General features: G+C 38.2%; 1 protein-coding gene across 5 annotated transcripts in view; it reads left to right on the forward strand.

Moving 5' to 3' along the window:
* The window catches only part of CACNA2D1 (calcium voltage-gated channel auxiliary subunit alpha2delta 1), a 936,653-nt gene that overhangs the window by 683,491 nt on the left and 232,594 nt on the right, over positions 1-20,568 (forward strand). For all 5 annotated transcript variants that reach the window (XM_073619561.1, XM_073619559.1, XM_073619560.1 and 2 more), the window contains 2 exons: positions 13,270-13,428; positions 19,647-19,751. In XM_073619561.1, coding sequence (XP_073475662.1) covers positions 13,270-13,428; positions 19,647-19,751 — 264 coding nt within the window. The remainder of the gene's footprint in view (positions 1-13,269; positions 13,429-19,646; positions 19,752-20,568) is intronic.

Here is a 20,568-nt window from a genome sequence, read left to right on the forward strand (position 1 = left end):
CAACAATGGCTTTCTTCTTGCCACTCTTCCATAAAGGCCAGATTTGTTAATTTCACGACTAATGGTTGTCCTGTGGACAGATTCTTCCACCTGAGCTGTGGATCTCTGCAGCTCCTCCAGAGTTATCATGGACCTCTTGGCTGCTTCTCTGATTAAAGCTTTCTTCGCCTCGCCTGTGGTTTAGGTGGATGGCCATGTCTTGGTAGGTTTGCAGTTGTGCTGTACTCTTTTTATTTTCAGATGATGGATTGAACAGTGCTCTGCGAGATGTTCAAAGCTTAGGATATTTTTTTATAACCTAATCCTGCTTTAAACTTCTCCACAAATTTATCCCTGACCTGTCTGATGTGTTCCTTGGCCTTCATGATGGGCGTTTGTTCACTAAGGTTCTCTAACAAACCTCTTAGGGCTTCACAGAACAGCTGTATTTATACTGTGATTAAATTACACACAGGTAGACTCTATTTACTAATTAAGTGACTTCTGAAGGCAATTGGTTCCACTAGATTTTAGTTAGGGGTATCAGAGTAAAGGGGGCTGAATACAAATGTACGCCACACGTTTTAGATATTTATTTGTAAAAAATTTTGAAAACCATTTATCATTTTCCTTCCACCTCACAATTATGTGCCACTTTGTGTTGGTCTATCACATAAAATCCCAATAAAATACATTTACGTTTTTGGTTGTAACATGACAAAATGTGGAACATTTTAAGGGTTATAAATACTTTTTCAAGGCACTGTATAAGTAGGATGACAATATACATCCTTGCCGCACTCCTTTCTCAATTTTGAACCAGTCAGTTTACCCATGTCTTGTTCTAACTGTCTAGAACAAAAGGGAAGGGGAAGTTGGAACAAGTAACACCTATGAGTGGTCAAATAATTAAATGACCAATTTATAATGTTTGACTGTATGAACTGTTGCTGTAACCATAATCGGCATATAGAAAAAAGAGGGGGCACCGGTTCTAGTGGCCGGGTAAGGGGTTACTGTGGCAACAATTAATTGTGTGTGTATCAAATGATTGCTGTCTGTATTTCCAAAAAATATCAATCTCTTTATTATTTTTTAAGATACAATTATCATCATAGTATAACAACCTGGATTTAAAATTGAAATGGATAAAGTTTAATTAAGTCCATTAGGACCCAATTGCTGCATGCATGTTAAAATGACAAGCCAGACAGAAAAACAAAAAAACAATACAAAAAACAAAAAAACAACAAATAACACACAACGGAGATCTACGTCCGGATGCATAAGGGTTTTGCTAGTTGTCAACTGGTAGTGAAATAATTGGTAGTTTGATATACTTGATTAGTGGGATGTTAATGTCCCATACAATCCAAAATAGCCAGTTGACAATAAGAAAAATCCTTTAGGAATAGGTGGAGTTGGATGGAGGGAGGGGGGATCGTGGTAACCTGTCCACTGCTAATGATTAATCTAATTCTGTGACAGGGGAGACCTGGGTAGCTCAATTTAATAAAAGCTGTGGAAGTCCACAAAAAAGTAACCTGTCCCACAAGGAGATATCTGGTAAATTGGAGAAGTTAGCAGAGAAAATACATTTACGTTTTTGGTTGTAACATGACAAAATGTGGAACATTTTAAGGGGTATAAATACTTTTTCAAGGCACTGTATAAGTAGGATGACAATATACATCCTTGCCACACTCCTTTCTCAATTTTGAACCAGTCAGTTTACCCATGTCTTGTTCTAACTGTTGCTTCTTGACTTGCATACAGGTTTTTCAGAAGACAGGTGAGGTGGTCTGGTATTCTAATTTCTTTCACTATTTGCCACATCTTGTTGTGATCCACACAATCGAAGGCTTTACTGTAGTTGTTAAAGCAGAAGTAGACATTCTTCTGGAACTCCCTTGCTTTCTCCATAAATGTTGGCAATTTGATCTCTAGTTCCTCTGCCTCTTCGTACGGTAGTTTGAACATTCTTTGGTGCTGCCTTTCTTTGGTAACAGAATGTAAACAAACCTTTTCCAGTCCTGAGTTTTACAAATTTATTGGCATATTAAGTGCAGCACTTTCACAGCATAATCTTTTAGGATTTTAAATAACTCAGCTGGGATACCATCACTTCCGCTAGCTTTGTTATTAGCAATGCTTTCTAAGGCCCACTTGACTTCACTAACCAGGATATCTGGTTCAAGGTCAGTGATTGCATCATTGTGGTTATATGGGACATTCAGATCATTCTTGTATAGTTCTTCTGTGTATTCTTGCCATATCTTCTTGATCTCTTTTGCTTCTGTCAGGTCCTTGCCATTTTTGTCTATTATGATGCCCATCTTTGCACAAAACTTTCCCTTGATAACTCCAATTTTCTTAAAAAGCTCTTTAGTCTTTCCCATTCTGTTGTTTTCCTGTAATTCTTTGCATTGATTGTTTAAGAATGTATTTTTGTCTCTTCTTGCTATCCTCTGGAAGTCTGCATTCAGTTGGGTATATTTTGCTTTTCTCCATTGCCTTTTGCCTTTCTTCTTTATTCAGCTATTTGTATGGTCTCATCAGATAGCCACTTTGCTTTCTTGCATCTCTTCTTCTTTGGGATAGTTTTCATTGCTGCGTCTTGTATGATGTTACACACTTCCTTCCATAGTTCCACAGGCACTTTTTCTATCAGATCTAATCCTTTAAATCTGTTTGTCACCTCCACTGAGTATTCACAAGGGATCCGATTTAGATCATATCTGATCTGATCTGGTGTTTCCCACTTTCTTCAATTTAAGCCTGAATTTTGCCATAGGAAGCTCATGATCTGAGCCACAGTCAGCTCCCAGTCTTGACTGACTGTATAGAGCTTCTCCATCTTTGGCTGCAGAGAATATAATCAATCTGATTTCTGTATTGACTATCTGGTTATGTCCAAGTATAGAGTCTCCTCTCTGGTTGTTGAAAAAGAGTGTTTCTTATTACCAGTGTGTTCTCTTGACAAGACTCTATTAGCCTTTGTCTTGCTTCATTTTGTAATGCAAGGCCATATTTGCCTATTATTCCGGATATGCTTTGACTTCCCTTCCTACTTTAGCATTCCAATCTCCCATTATGAGAAGGATATTTTTTTTTGGAGTTAGTTCTAAATGTGTTGTAGACTGAATATTTCACCAAAAGTGGACCACAATGTTGCCATCATCCCTAATACAAAGTTGTAAATTAAGGGTCCCCCACAAGAGGGTTGGGACTTTAAAGGCAACTAGGTATAATTGAAAAGGCAATAAATGTAAAAATAGATATATTTTATTGTTGTATCAAATTTAAAAGAGTTAGTGCATATGACTATTGCAACTAACTCATTAGTAACAACAATGACATAAAAAAAGATATCAAAATACAAACAGATATGGTCTCCTCTTTTGAATGAGAAAAGAGCCCAAATATCAATATACAAACAGATATGGTCTCCTCTTTTGAAAGAGAAAAGAGCCCAAGGGCTCAGAGTGGAGGGAATGCACCTTTGCCTAAAAACTGACAAAAGCGCCCAGCAAACAGTCTCTATTTAATTGTCCAAATATAATAAACAGAGTTGTTGTGACATCACACTAGGTTTTCCCTCCATTCTTCTTCTAAAGCCAAGCCATACATGTCTGTATATCTTACATTTTTTTGTGCAAATGCTGTTTAATGGGGGAATGGGTACCTGGTTTTGACAGGTACAAGATCCCACTTTTGGGTCAGATTGCCACAGCATTTTATGATGATATTCGGCCCCTCCTCATTTCCCCCACAGCCTTCTGGGACACAAACAGGTCCCAGACGACTGCAGAAACCATTCACAAAGCGCAGCGCAGCTCGAGCAGTAAGAAACCGGTTGTGAAGCAAGAAGGCTTCACTGCCAGTTGCCCTTGCCTAAGATGCTGGCACCTGCACCCGAAGAATTGGCTCAGGTGCGGACATCGCTGGATCCCTGGACAAGTATGTGTCCTTATATTGGAAGTCAGCAATGACTTTAAATTGTAGCTCCTCTTTAAGTATTGCTTGTTACAACAGCATATGACTGTTGCTTCTAATAGGAAGTTATATGAATTATTTTAGGATGCTGATAGCATTGTGCCATGCTATGTCTTAATGTATAGGTACAGTGTCTACAAATTATGCTTGCAAAAGTAAAACTGTGGCATTGGTACTTTGTTGCCACCTAGTGGTTTTTTTTAGTAATGTTTGTTGGTCTTTGCTCTGAGGAGAAAGCACACTGTATACAGTGGGGAATAGATAGATATTATTTTATATGTTCTAGGTTACTAAAAGATATGTATTTTTTTTTGTTTTAAAAAAGTTATAGCTCATTTACAGCATTTTTTTTGTTTCCATTTCAACTATTTTGCTTATAAAACATCATAGCAGTTTAATTTTCCTGGTGTATCACATACAATAGATGTATTCCCTAATGAATTTGAACCTGTTTAGAAAAAAAAGTGATTTATTAAAAAATAATTTTCTCACATGCAGCTCATTTTTGCTGCATGGCTAGAAAAGAACTGAAGAGGTTGTCCTGAAATGTAGTATTTAGGTGCATATAAAAGGGTTTGTTCTCTTGTAGTGGGTTTTTAATGCTTTTAGTTTGACATTTTAACATATTGTGATCTGTGACATAGTGGTGTACTACCATTTTTTAACTTTATCAGTCATATTAAAGTTGTATCTTTTAGGCTTGTTTTACACTGTCATGTGACTTGAGAGTTCAAAGTCGCATGACAAGTCGCACCCCATTAACTGCAATGGAACTGTTATAATCTGTGTGATTTAGAAAAAGGCTCCTGCACTACTTTGGGGTGACTTCATCGCAACTTGCATTGACTTCTGAAGTCGCACAGGATGACGACTGTCAAAGGCTCGCGACTTTGAAGCCTCGTTGATGTAAACTATGCCTTAGTGTCGCAATGGTCTTATTTCACAAAGCAGTATTTTCCCCTTTAAAATTTGCAGTAAAATAGCTCATAGCGTTTTTCAAAAATGTTTTTGCAAGTTACAAGAAAATGCTACTAAAATACTGCATGCAGTATTTAATCAGAATATGCAGTATTTATCTCATGAAACCATTCAGTATTATATCTCTTGTGATATCTAGTGGGATGGATAGAGTGGAGAAGGATTAGAGCCCCTGTCATTTTTTATTGCTAATAAGAAGGTAAAAGGATTTAAACCATAAAAATATGCCAATTCTCTAATGCCCCATATACACGGTCGGTTTTCCCAACGGAAAATGTTCGATGGGAGCTTGTTGTTGGAAAATCCGACCGTATGTAGGCCCAATGGGACATTTCCCATCGGGATTTCCGTCACACAAAATTTGAGATCTGGATCTCAAATTTTCCGACAACAAAATTATTGTTGTAAAATTATTGTTGTATGCCCGGTATTTGGGCATAGAAGTCCGCAAAAGAAGTACAAAAAACACTGGGAGAGAAAAATTGTGGAGGAGAAAATAGGGGTGAAGGAGAGGCTGAACATTGCTGCCATGACCCGGAAGGGTAAAATCCACCAGCGTGTTTTGACTTTTGTGCTAAAAAGCATGAGGTCAATATCATCTTGTGAGTGTGCACAGAGTATTGCATGAAGCACCTGAAGCACTAAGAAGTTATTTATGCACTGGAGCACTTTTTTTCAGAGGAGCACTTTATGTTAAAGGATTAGAATTAGTGATGAATCACTTAAGACATTTATATTTTAGCAGCTTATATATCTTTTTTGATACTTATAGAGGTATATGCACAGATTCGTATTTTGTCTGCAAAGGTTTAGGACAGCGCTGTAGTACAACTATTATACTGTATGTGGAAAAAATACTGATTGTTACATGTGAACAAAATGTGCCAGAAAAGGCCCGGGCGGTGGTTAATGTAGAACTATAGGCACAACTATACCTTCACTTCCTGACCTATAGCCAAAACAGGAAGTGAGAGGAAATCACTACAAATTAAAGGAATATCTTGATACTCTTGGTATTTTTAAAGTCGATCTTGCAGTCAAAAAGACATTAGATTCGGACCAAATTTCATGAATTCAGAAGTTGCAAACTGAATCTGAATATGAGTTTTATTTTTGGGTGTTCCAAAGCGTGCTCTAAAGACTATCTTCTGCCTTATATTTGCTTCTGCTGTTGCCCGGGTACCCATAGCTTTATTGTCAGTGCCCACTCCTAATCCTTAGTATCCCTGATAGAATTATTTTTAGTAAGTGGGTCAGGCTGTTTTGTGGCCCCCATCATCAGCAGGCAGGGCTGGCAGGAGCTTCCCAAGCCATTTTGCACAATTTTTCATTATTTGCTGCTCTGTAATACATACTTTTCTGGAGCCTGTTTTAGATTTCTTTTGACTTCAACAGGATTTTTGAAAATTCTAAATCTTGGAGGTTTTCAAACGTTTGGATGAAGAGTATATACTAATCACAATGCACTAATGTTTTTCTTATTGTTTGATATGTTGTTCAATACTTATAATAACAATTATCTTATTATTATACCATTTGTATAAGTTTGGAATATGCAATTAACAGCACATCTTCCCCTGATTAACAGCTTGCAAAATAAATCAATAAAAAACTGTATTAAAATTATATAACACAATAGGATTTTCTTCAACAGTTAATAAAGTGTCACTGCTGTGAGTGTTACAGCATTTGTTTACTTGTTGTTAGTCATTTCATTCTTTGAAGCTAGAGAAGGCAACACAAGGGTTTCTTACATAAAAATATAGCAATTTATTTACCACATTTATCTAATGTTTTTCCAGCTCAGCTAAATTGCACATTGTCAGCAGGTCAGTAATTAATATAAATGATCTAGATTACATTGCTCAGGCAATTAGATAATTTAAGATAAATTACTGCAAGTCACCTAAACACGATTAAAATAATATGGTTTTAAGGTGTGCTTAAGTGCTTAACTGTTTATGCAGTTTCTGAACCTGGGAGTATGTATACTTGTACAGCTGCCTAAATGATGTTATATATTTATATTATGTATCCAGTGACTGAAAACCTCCTCAATCTGAAAATGATGTTATTTTGCTAATTCTTCTACTGAGGTTTTTTTTGTTTTTTTTTCCATGTTTTTTTTTTTTTCTTTAAGGATTTGTTTCTAATTAACTCTGTATTACCTCAGCCTCCATTTAACCCTGGTTTGTCTTTTGTTTTCGTTTTACTGTTATTATGGGGATTGTTTATTAGTATTTGTAGTAATATATAAAAAGTAATAAAAAATGTAAAGAATTTACCATTACTTCATTTGCAAAATTATTTAGCATGTATTGTAAGTTTTGCCAGCAATATAATTTGCTGACAAAACTGACACACCACATGCTAAAGTAATTTACAAACTAAGTGAAGGTATATGCTTTAACCACTTGCTGTCTGGGTGCTTTACTGTATATAAATGCCTGGATAGCTCACTCCTGTATGTGGGGTATTTATTAAAACATCCTCCCACTCTAGAGCATCGTGTTTTCAGTATTTCCCTCAGATGAAATGGCTGTGGTAATTACTAAGGCAGTGAAACTGATCAAATCACTTGTGCAAAATAATGGGTAGCCTGAAAACATGACCTATTGGGGGTACTTGAGGACTGGAGTTGAGAAACATTGGGGTACAGGGCCAATGAAAGTGGCTCTGTTCCATGTGATCGCTGTTAGAAATCACAGTGATCACAGTTGTAAACAAAGGTTGCATGCTGCAGTCTTTATTGTCTATTTCCTCTCATGGTGATGATCGACTGTGAAAGGAAACTGCTTCTGCTTCTTACTTTGATTGCATTGTAGCAAGCATTCAATGTGTGAAAAAAAGATCAGAGTCCTAAACCAGTACAGTGTCACTATGAAGGCACTGGGACTGGTGTGGCCAGTGATCAGGGAACTGGTCTGGCTGCTCTGATAACTCTGTATGCCATTGCAGCCAGCCAATGTCCCTGACCACTAGTCACACCAGTCCCAGTGTCACCTGACCAGTGCAACCAGTCACAGTGTCAGCAATCACCACCACACCAATACAGTGTAGACAGAAGCAGCATTCCTGATTGCGGCCATACCAGACCAGTGTAAACCGGCAACAATGATTCCTGCCACACCAGTCCCAGTGTCTCCAGACCATCGTAAACTAAAAATAGTGTTTCTATTCACTGTCACACCAGTGCCAGTGTCACCACAGTCAGTGCAGGCAGCAACAGTGCCCCTGATCACCACCACATTAGTCCCAGTGTCACCAGACCAGTGTAAGCCAGCAAATGTTGTCCTGATCACCACCAGGGATGAGCAGACCAGTAAACATGTCACATCTGGGGGCAGCCATGTACCAATTGACTAGGTTTGCTTGGCTTATAGGAACTGGTATTGGGCTGCTATAGGTGATGCTACAATAAGCAAAACTCCCTGACCACTTGTACAGAGGCAAGCATTACAGTACACTGTTTTTGATAAAGGAGGAGTAGAAGAATAAGATTTTGTGTGAGTTCATTTTTTTTTTCCTCATTAATGTACACACCGCACCCCATATTGACAGAAAAACACAGAATTGTTGACATTTTTGCAGATTTATTAAAAAAGAAAAACTGAAATATCTCATGGTCCTAAGTATTCAGACCCTTTGCTCAGTATTTAGTAGAAGCATCCTTTTGATCGAATACAGCCATGAGTCTTTTTTGGGAAAAATGCAACAAGTTTTTCACACCTGGATTTGGGGATCCTCTGCCATTCCTCCTTGCAGATCCTCTCCAGTTCTGTCAGGTTGGATGGTAAACGTTGGTGGACAGCCATTTTTAGGTCTCTCCAGAGATGCTCAATTGGGTTTAAGTCAGGGCTCTGGCTGGGCCATTCAAGAACAGTCACAGAGTTGTTGTGAAGCCACTCCTTAATTATTTTAGCTATGTGCTTAGGGTCATTGTCTTGTTGGAAGGTAAACCTTCGGCCCAGTCTGAGGTCCTGAGCACTCTGGAGAAGGTTTTCGTCCAGGATATCCCTGTACTTGGCCTCATTCATCTTTCCTTCGATTGCAACCATTGTCGTCCTGTCCCTGCAGCTGAAAAACACCCCCACAGCATGATGCTGCCACCACCATGCTTCACTGTTGGGACTGTATTGGACAGGCAATGAGCAGTGCCTGGTTTTCTCCACACATACCGCTTAGAATTAAGGCCAAAAAGTTCTATCTTGGTCTCATCAGACCAGAGAATCTTATTTCTCTCTATCTTGGAGTCCTTCAGGTGTTTTTTTAGCAAACTCTATGTGGGCTTTCATGTGTCTTGCACTGAGGAGAGGCTTCCGTCGGGCCACTCTGCCATAAAGCCCCGACTGGTGGAGGGCTGCAGTGATGGTTGACTTTCTACAACTTTCTCCCATCTCCCGACTGCATCTCTGGAGCTTAGCCACAGTGATCTTTGGGTTCTTCTTTACCTCTCTCACCAAGGCTCTTCTCTCCCGATAGCTCAGTTTGGCCAGATGGCCAGCTCTAGGAAGGGTTCTGATCGTCCCAATCATCTTCCATTTAAGGATTCTGGAGGCCACTGTGCTCTTAGGAACCTTAAGTGCAGCAGACATTTTTTTGTAACCTTGGCCAGATCTGTGCCTTGCCACAATTCTGTCTCTGAGCTATTCTCATTTGCTCTGACATGCACTGTGAGCTGTAAGGTCTTATATAGACAGGCATGTGGCTTTCCTAATCAAGTCCAATTAGTATAATCAAACACAGCTGGACTCAAATGAAGGTGCAGAACCATCTCAAGGATGATCAGAAGAAATGGACAGCACCTGAGTTGAATATATGAATGTCACAGCAAAGGGTCTGAATACTTAAGATCATGTGATTTTTCAGTTTTTCTTTTTTAATAAATCTGCAAAAATGTCAACAATTCTGTTTTTCTGTCAATATGGGGTTCTGTGTGTACACTAATGAGGAAAAAAATGAACTTAAATGATTTTAGCAAATGGCTGCAATATAACAAAGAGTGAAAAATTTAAGGGGGTCTGAATACTTACTGTTCCCACTGTATGCCCATGATGTGTGGTAGAAATGTCTTATTAATTTACAACTTTTTGTAAAAAAAAAATATAATTTTAATTTTCTTTTCCAAAAGCTTATTGCAGAAAAAATGAAATCTTCACAAAACTCCCCTTGCCTCTTAAAATACTTTGGGGTGTTTACTCTCCAAAATGTGGTCATTTTGTGGGTGTTTATACTAACAAGGCATAGCAGAATGTGTTTTGAGGTGTAATCCTACATATGCCCATTATTTGTGTGAGACATATCCTATTTATTGGTAACTGTATGTAAATGCCTTTTCTTTTTCTTTCTTCATTCTTGAGAAACTTTAAGCAAAAAACATGATCTTCAAGAAACTCACCATGCCACAAATTAAATACGAGAGAGGATCTACTTTGCAAAATGGGTAATTTTTTGGGGTGTTTCTCCTGTCCTGGCACTTTAGGGTCTCAAGAATTGTGATAGGTAGTCAGGAAATTAGATACAAAATGCATGCCTCTTGAAAGTCTGAAGGTGCCTCTTGGATTTTGGTTATATCTCAACAGCGAAAAAGTCTCACACGTGGGTTATCCCCATACTTTGGAGGAGTTGGGGAATGTGTTTTGACGTGTAACTGTAAGTTTGCCCATGCTGTGTTTTGGAAATAACTTGTTAAGATGAAAACTTTATATAAAAAAAGAAAAAAAATTTACTTTTTTCCAAACATTTGTGGCAAAAAATCACCATGCCATTTAATAAATACATTGGACTGTCTACTTTCCAAAAAGGGATCATTTGGGGGGTATTTATGCTGCCCTGGCATTTTAAGTTGTCAAGGAATTAGATCAGTCAGAACATCAGTGTTAATACATTTCAGATATATAGATTGTAGACTCTATAACTTTCACACAGACTAAATATACACTGATTTGGGTTATTTATCCCAAAGAAATGTATTAATTTACAAAGCTTTAACATTAGGATAACAATCTTTATTTTAATCCATGTGATTGTAGATTTAAAATCTCATTTGACTCAGCTAAAATAGCTACCACGTATATTAAAATAGGATTCTTTATATTGGTATATTAGCTTTGTAAATTTAGCCTATTGCAACTAAAGTAGAGACAGTTATTTTCAAAGTATCATTGATCAAAACTGTAAAAGTATGTTTTTATTTCTATTTTCCATGTACTAAAAATAAAATACGTATTGAAAGAAGATACCGGTTAGCGTGGCCACACAGGAAAGTATTTAGCGTTTCTAACCACTGCATATGCACGGCAGCTGTATTTTGTTAGAAAGGAACACATTTGCCTAAAAAGACTTTAGCGAGAGAAATAAAACAATTCCTGTAGTGCATAGTTTTTAGCAGTTATACAAAAAGAGATGCAAATATATGTATCTGTGTTAGCCTGTCAGAAATGATATGTTCTCCAAAAAGTTATGTTAAGAATGTCTTAAAATTTTGATTATATAATAAAAATAAAACTCTTATCATGTAAAGCAAAAAGAAAATTATGCAAAGGGGAAAAACTCTCCCTGTTGACATTTATAATTTTATAAGTTACAGGACATGGGAAAGAAAAAAGAATGAACGTGCAGTTACATAGACTTAGAAGTCAAGCTTTACTTTAACTGAAAATGGATTAAAAGTCTCAAGTTCCAGGAGCCATAAATTATGTTTTTTATATTGAAGTGTGTTCCTGTTATTTCTAACCACAAACTACTGAAAGAACTACTTGACTCAACTACTGTCTACTTGATATGATGATTTGCTGTTTTTAGTCCTGGTCTACAGAAATATGCTGGGGGAAATGTCTTTCATAAGTTTGTGTTTTGTTTTCCTAGTGATTACATAAGTGTGGTTTATAAAGAATTAACCTGCCTTGTGGTTTTCCTGAGTGTGGCTTGGGGTTAAATTTCAGTACCATTAGCGGTAACCCCGAGCCAGACTCGGGATTGCATTGCAGGATCCTGGTGCAGTGTATTTACCTTGCCCCCAGGATCCTGCGATGTCCCCCCGCTGTGTCTGCAGGCTGTGTCCTCCGCCTGATGCCTCTGTGTGCCAGGCTCCTTTCCCTGCGAGCGTCTCAACGCACGGGGCGGAGCCCAGTGGCAAATTCGAAAAGTACAAAATTCTTAACACATACAGCACATTGTAATTTTACAGATTGCATTACTGTATGAAATCATTTCACATCCCTTTTTTCCCTAATGCTTTGTCCAATGCCCTGTATGCAGTTTTATGTCATATATACTGTTCTTTCTGCCTGGAAACTTGGGATTGACCATAGCAACTAAAAAGTGTCCCTTTACGTCAAAAGTGGTTTTAGACCAGCTAGAAAACAGTGATAGTAAATTAGAACACTTGCAGAATTGAGCGATAGTGAATCGTGGGGAAATTCATTTTATTATTATTATTATATTATTTTTTTTTATAATTATTTATAGTTATTTATTATATAATAATTTATGATTTTGTGTTTCAAACATTATCATACCCGGGATATCTACTAGACTCTTGTTTGGACAGATTTAAGTGTGTTATTGCTAAGAATTACAGGCCTACAATATAAAACGCCAAATTTCTATGCAAAACAATTGTACCGCTTTGAGACGCAAAAATCTGACATTATCATACCACCAGGGTGGTTAAACATTATTAGCTCTCTCTGCGGAAAGCGCTGTAATAAATAGGTATGGGGGGTATGTGGAGAAGATGCCATGTATGTTATTAGTCTTTGTCTTTAAAGCCTCTCTACTGTTGTTTAGATATAATGCCAACAAACTTATATATTAATATTATAAAAAAAGCACTGCAAACATTGACCTGGGCCTTTCATGACAGCACCAGTGAACAAGGAAAAAATATTAGATAAGTAAGAGGTAATATTTGGAAATGTGCTTGGTGTGTCTTCATATTTTAAATTAGCTAAAATGTTTAAAAGTACAGTTGTTCTCTAATGTTATGCAGAATGCTTACAGTATAATGTGTACTATACAGGACTGTGGAGAAATTGGGATTTTTCTTTAAAACTCATTAGAATGTTATGTAATTAGGTTGAACTTAAATGTAATTAAATAATCCATACAACATATGTATGCAAAGCTAGTAAATCTATATCCAACAGGGCAGACAGATGGGAAATGCAAGTATCTGTGGCATTGTCATTACTTTTTATTTGGCAAGGAGTTTTCTCCCTTGGTTTTCCTTCAGAATACTTTTGTCTAAAAAATGTAATCAAAATCTAGGACTATTAGTTGCTTTAGTCATCAACATTCATTTTTTTGTTTTAGTTTAACAGCAATGCCCATGATGTCAGCTGCTTCCATCATCTTGTCCAGGCAAATGTCCGCAATAAAAAGGTTCTGAAAGAAGCAGTCAATAATATCACAGCTAAAGGGACAACGGACTACAAGCAAGGCTTCAAGTTTGCTTTTGACCAACTCCGAAATGTAAGTATTCGTGTTTTCAAGTAAGTTCCAATGTTGTCAAGCTGGCCTTACACTCTTAAAATGTTATCTCACAGCCTGCTGTGTTTTCTCACAGCCTGCGGGCTAAACAAAGAAAATCTGACAGATTCCCCCATCCATGCTTTACATGAGTTTATGACCACTGTTCGGACGACAATTTACTGTTTATTGTCTTATTTAACCACCTCCCGTCCACGCTATAGCCGAAAGAAGGCTACAGCGCAGACCTAATTTGCCGGGAGAGCGTCCATGGACATCCTCCCATGCTCGAGTGGCCTGCGCACCCCCCTGAGCTCTGTGCTCAGTCTATGAGACTCGGCGGATCACAGATCGGAGTAAGGGGTTGATCCCGACCCCTTACCACGTGATCAGCTATCAGCCAATGACAGCTGATCATGTGATGTAAACAGAGCCGGTAATCGGCTATTTTTTCTCCTCACGCTTGTAACGTGAGGAGAAAAAAAAAGCCGATCACCAGCAGCTGTGAGAGCAACATCAGTCTCGATTGTGGAGAGCCTCTGCAGAGGCTTCTGTGCCCACCTGTGCCACCTACCAGTGCCCACCAGCGCCACCTACCAGTGCCCACAGTACCACCCATCAGTGCCCACAGTGTCACCTATCAGTGCCCACAGTGTCACCTATCAGTGCCCACAGTGCCACCTATAAATATCACCAATCAGTGCCTCATCACCAGTCCTGCCTATCAATATCACCTACCAGTACCCATCAGTGCCCATCAATGCCCATCAGTGCCACCTATCAGCGCCCATCAGTGACATCTATCAGTGCCACTCATCAGTGCCACCCATCAGGGCCCATCAGTGCCTTCTTATCAGTGCCCATCAGTGCCATCTTATCAGTGCCTATCAGTGTTGCCTTATCTGTGCCTATCAGTGCTGCCCATCAGTGCAGACCATCAGTGCAGCCCATAAGTGCCCACCAGTGCAGCCTCATCAGCGAATATCAATGAAGGAGAAAAATTACACCTTTGCAAAATTTTAAAACAAACTATCCAACATGTTTGTTTTTCTTTTCAAAAATGTCTGTCTTTTTTTTATTCGTTTAGAAAAAAATAAAAACCCAAGAGGTGATTAAATACCACCAAACGAAAGCTCAATTTGTGTGAAAAAAATGATAAAAGTTTCATTTGGGTACAGTGTTGTATGACCGCGCAATTGTCATTCAAAGTGTGACAGTGTTGAAAGCTAAAAATTGGTCTGGGCAGGAGGGGGGGTTTAAGTGCCCAGTAAGCAAGAGGTTAATACTATTCAGGAGGGCATTTGTAGCTAGCATTATCCTTTTGTGTGAACATTTTATTGAAATAATTTAAAAGCAATACAGCAACTATGTAGAGAAGAATATGATATACAATATGTGGAATATTTTAAGTTGTTTCCTATGTGCATGTGATTTTTCTTTTTTTAACATTGTAAATATTTTTATTTATTTTTATTCATTCCGCAGAGATTTCATGTTACTCTGTAGATAATTATACAAAATGACGGCATCCCAAATACATTTAGTTATTGGTATTTTTTACCTCCTCTCCTGTTCTGGCAATAACTATGAAACTTTTGATTTCCCATTACCTCCTGTCTTGGTGACAGTGGTCAATAGGACAAACAGCAGGGTTATAGCTTCCTATCAGAAACACAGATAATGATATTAAATCTGACAGAGGTTCTAATCCCTCACCCCTGTATCTAAAAAAAAAAAAAAAAAAAATGACTGTATGAAACACTTAAATGCATATACAGACAGACTCAGGTAAAAAATGTTACTTATTTAATGAATAATGCTTAAGTAAAAATATTTAATAATCAATAAAAAAAAAAAAAGAAGTACATCTATTGGCATTTTATATGTCTAGCCTCTATTTTTATTTTTGCAGGTCACAAGTAGGAAAAGTTGAAAGCATACTTATTTAATTGTTTCTCTGGTCATTTCTCATTCATAGGGACAGAAATAGATGTAGAACTTTTCTGATTTCCCTATAGGATGTAAAGGATTTCTTTTCCAAATGCACATTCTTCATTTATAAGAGATACACTTATTAGTTAAATAGTATTGTTACAATTTATCTTACAAAATGAAGAGGAAGAGAAGATGTGTGCACGATTATGGACCTGATATATCTGGGGAAATTAAGATACGACGAGTCATGAGCTCTCGGGAAATAGAGATAATCAGTCTTTGCTGGAACCGGTTATATATGACTAAATAATAATTTGACATTCTATATATCCTCTCAGGACAGCAGTTCTGCCAATAAGAAATATTACTTTTCATTAAGCCATAAAACAAGCATATGGAGAAGCAGGATATACAGTGGTTTTGAAATCCGCAATAATTATATTATAGGAAATGTTTATAATGTTTTCTGAGACTTGGTTAAATAATCCCAAATGAACTTTGTAAATGTGAACTAGATACATGTAAATGTTTATAAGAGATTATAACTTATATTTTTCTTCCATGTTTATTTTTTTTTTTCTATACATGTCTTTAAAAAAGTTAAGCAGTTCTGTAATTTCCAGGACCAGGATCTGGTTATCACAGTCACTAATAAGACTAATGTCATCTAAAAATGTGTAAGCAGATTCATACATATGAAAAGTTTGTCTTTATTATGCATCATGTCCATCTTGCATAAAATAGCTTTTGATTTCACAGCGGTTATATCTTGACTTTTGGGGGGGGCAGGACAGGTACACAGCATTCCAACGCTGAAGAAGAAAGTTTAAAATGGCTCTTAGTGGATCATGCAATATGCAATACTTTAAAGATGTTTGATCTTTCCTTTTGCAGATGCATTGCCTGATCCTAGTCTAAGATGCCTTTTTATGTAATACATTGTTGTACTTATAAAGTACTGATCGCACATTCTATCTGAATATTGACTCACAAATTCCAGAGCACATCAGAAATGTGATTACAGGAGTGTAAGCAATGCTCCAAAGGCACCTCCACTCACCATCATGTCACCATCATCCATGTTCAAACAAGGTAAACTGTCTATGCATTCATTTCACTACAAAGAGTGCATATCCTTCCAATAAAAATGCAATAGTCCTGTATTCACCAGTAGAAACGTTAGTGAGGCATAGAGGTTGATTTACTAAAACTGGAGAGTGCAAAATCTGGTGCAGCTGTGCATGGTAGCCAATCAGTTTCTAACTTTACCTTGTTCAATTAGGCTGTGACTAAAAAACTGAAAGCTGATTGGTTCCTATGCAGAGCTGCACCAGATTTTGTACTCTCCAGTTTTAGTAAATCAGCCCCATAGTGCCTTCTACTTTACTATAACTTTTAATATGGGGAATAAAACTAATTAGTATTTTATTTAAAACTTCTAATGGCATATTGAATGATTCAAAAGAAGCAGAATCTACAGTCATAAAGGGTGTGCCACACCATTCTCCACAGCATCATGTGAGGTACCGCCCCAATACAATAATCTCTATAGAGATTGTCACACAGTGCCATGCATCCAAGTGTGCATATAGAATAGAGGCTCTCAATTCCATAGACTAAGGTCTTGGTTGTATATTACTAGTTCCAGTAGTGGTACTTTAGTCAATGTCTCAGTGACATACCTTCTCGAGACCCATAACCCTGACCTGTTTCGCTGGTCCAACCCAGCTGCCTTAGAGGTGTCTGTTGTGACTTTCATTGTGCTTCTGATTGGAGGAGTTGTACAAAGACATGGCACATGGCCATCATCCTTCTCTCTGCATCCCCCTCTTCTGCCTCCCAGCCTTACTGATCAGGCATGGCCTATGACACACCACCACACACACCCAGGGATGGGCACACAATTCCTCAAGGTGTGCTCAAAGGCAGAGGGAGATAAATAAAGACTGCTGCAACCACTTTTCACCACTAGGGGTCACTAGATTTAAAGTGGAGTTCCACCCAAAAGTGGAACTTCCGCTTATCTGATTCCTCCCCCCCTCCGGTGCCACATTTGGCATCTTTCGGGGGGGGAGCTGGGTTACTTGTTTTTTACAGGTACCCTGTCCCCACTTCCGGGAGACCGGGCTGCGGCAAAGTATGTCAGCAGCTCGGCCTCCCTCCTCTAAACCCTTCTGTTGGGCCAGTGAGAGAGAGCGCATTAGGGACCCGGCTGTGAAGCCGAAAGGCTACACTGCCGGGTTCCCTCACCAGCAATGGCAGCGGCAGCACCCGACCAGTCGATGTAAACATCGGCTGCGGTGCTGACATCGCTGGACTCCAGGACAGGTAAGTGTCCAAATGGTAAAAGTCAGCAGGTACAGTATGTGTAGCTGCTGACTTTTAATTTTTAAAGGGGCAGGTGGAACTCCTCTTTAAGTTTTATCTATTTACATAAAGTTTGACTCTGTAAAGGAATCAATACATGTACTCACCTCTGAGGCAGCCAGGTCAGATTACTGGTCATAATAATGCCAATGTTAACCACTTTTCTACAAGGGATATTTTGTATCAGGTTCTCTTTATGGAGGCATCAGGGGTCTGTTAGATCCCTAATGTCACCTTCTTCCTCAACTGCAGGTAACTATACACAGATTGTGCTTGATTAGCTCCTTCCCTGGCCGCAGTAGCCAGGGAAGGACAGCTCTGTATCCAGAAATGATGAAATCCTTTTCCCTTCAGGGTTCCGTAGTTGCAGCTCCTCCTGCTTGGCATGCTAATGTAGATTACTGCCACTGTGGGCTCCCTGGAGTAGTGGGCATATAGCACATTAAATAATGACACAAGTAGTGAACAAGCAACGGCTTTCATTACGATCATTTTCTAGTGTTTTTCATGGACAATGGCATATTCATAAATTGGCTGACCAACTCATTTGGGCTCATGCATGAAACTATCATCAATAAGCACTGAAAGAGTTGCCTAAAACAGTCAGCCAATAAACTATAACATAAAATAAACTTTTGGTTGGCTTTTAATAGAAAAGTAGACTGTTAGTGTTTCAGATAAACACATAGATGAGAAAATAAGCTATGCACAGATAGCTAGATTGCTTTTTAATTGTAAAACGGCATGAACCTGGCCAAGTAAAAAATGATATTATGAAATTGCATAAGGAGAACCACAATGAACAGTATAGATCTTGAGATATAGGCTGTAAAAGTTATATGGAAATCTTGACATTTTGTTTTAAATTTAAGCTTGGTACTGCAAATTCCTATATATCCTCTAATATGACTAAAAAGGAAGCTCTGGAAGTAGCAAGGATGGTCTAAACCAGGAGTCTCAAACTGGTGGCCCTCCAGCTGTTGCGAAACTACAAGTCCCATGAGGCATTGCAAGGCCAACAGTTAAAAGCATAAAACCCACAGGCAGAGGCATGATGGGACTTGTAGTTTCACAACAGCTGGAGGGCCACCAGTTTGAGACCCCTGGTCTAAACCTTAAAGTGATTGTAAAGTCTCGTTTAAAAAAATAAATAACAAACATGTTATACTTACCTCATCTGCGCAGTTGGTTTTGCACAGAGCACCCGGGATCCTCCTCTTCTTGGGTCCCTCTTTGCTGCTCCTGGCTACTCCATCCTATCGAGTGCCCCCACAGGCAGCAGCCTTCTATGGAGGCAGCCGAGCCGAGTCAGAGCTCTGTATCCATTCAGACATGGAGCCCCGACCCCTCTCTCTCCTGATTGGCTGACTGGCTTTGATTGACAGCCGCAGGAGCCAATTGTGCTGCTGCTGTGTCTCAGCCAATCCCAGAGTGTCCCGGACGGCTTAGACATTCATGGACATCGCTGGAGGGAGTAGGGGCTCAGGTACGTAATTAGGAGGTGTTGGGGAGGCTGCTACACCCAAAAGGTTTTTTATCTTAATGCATAGAATGATTGTTTTATTTGACTGTAATCTCTGTAGACTGCAGCACAAGTGGTGAGAAGTTGGTGGGTGGGAACAGAGCCAAGTACTATGTAATAAAAGTCTTGTTACTTGAGCCTGCTAGACTGCCGAAACATATCGCTGATATAACTTTTTAAAGGACCAGCCCTTGTGAAAGTGTGAAATATCCCTTTTGCTTGGACTGAACCTTTATTTAATAAGCTTACCTACGGTACCTTCTTGTAAATTCTTGTAAAGGCTGTGGTAATTTGCATCGATATAATTTAAAATACAATATTTAAAAAGAAGTAGAATTGTTAATGGTTAATTATTCTATTTTTTAGTAAAGAAAATGTCTTTTGTTTTGCTTTGCAGACTAATGTATCAAGAGCAAACTGTAATAAGATCATCATGTTGTTTACTGATGGAGGAGAAGATAAAGCAACAGAAACATTTAAACTCTACAATAAGAATAAAACAGTAAGTATATTCTTTCTGGCATAAAACTACACAATTATGAAATGAAAAAATTCAGGTTAATCCTACAAAGAACACAATACCTTATTTAGAAGAGTGTTTGAGAGAGAGCTATGTCATACAGTCTGAATTGCCCCTACCGTCCAATAAGGTTCATATTTTCACTTCTGAATAGCCATTTTGTAATGGGACTTTATGCCTCAAATAGTCAACCAGACTGTTATATAGTATAAAAAAATCTTAATTACAAATATATTTATTTGACAATAATTAAAACTATATCCATCATAACAAATGATTTTAAGGCTATTTGTAATAACTTGCATATCCAGAGGTCATAGCATCAACCAGCTTAATTCAAGATTCTAGAAGATTGCAAGTAGGGTTGATGAGCATGAGTCAATGCATTTCACAGGGTCTCCTGCTTCCTCTCCCGCTTTGGACCTGGGAAGTTTCCCTGTACATATAAAACAAAACAGACAAAATAGATACCATAAAGAGATATGCATGTCAAATAATATAAGTCAACCAAAAATAATAACATTGTACAATTCGGTAATATTAAGTATACGCCAAGGAATAAAAAAAAATAACATTCCTTGGAGGATAATTTATATTTTTGGAATGTACAATGTTATTATTTTTGGTTAATTGTATTATTTGACATGCATTTATCATTATGGTATATACTTCCTCAGTTTTGTTTTACATGCACATGAAAACAACCAAGGTCAAAAGGTCCTGAGGAAGCAGGAGACACCGCAAAACATGTTGACCCACGTACAGAGCCTACTTGTAATCTTCTAAAATCTTGAATGAA

Source organism: Aquarana catesbeiana, linkage group LG03, assembly GCF_042186555.1.
Source record: "Aquarana catesbeiana isolate 2022-GZ linkage group LG03, ASM4218655v1, whole genome shotgun sequence".
NCBI classification, from domain to species: Eukaryota; Metazoa; Chordata; class Amphibia; order Anura; family Ranidae; genus Aquarana; species Aquarana catesbeiana.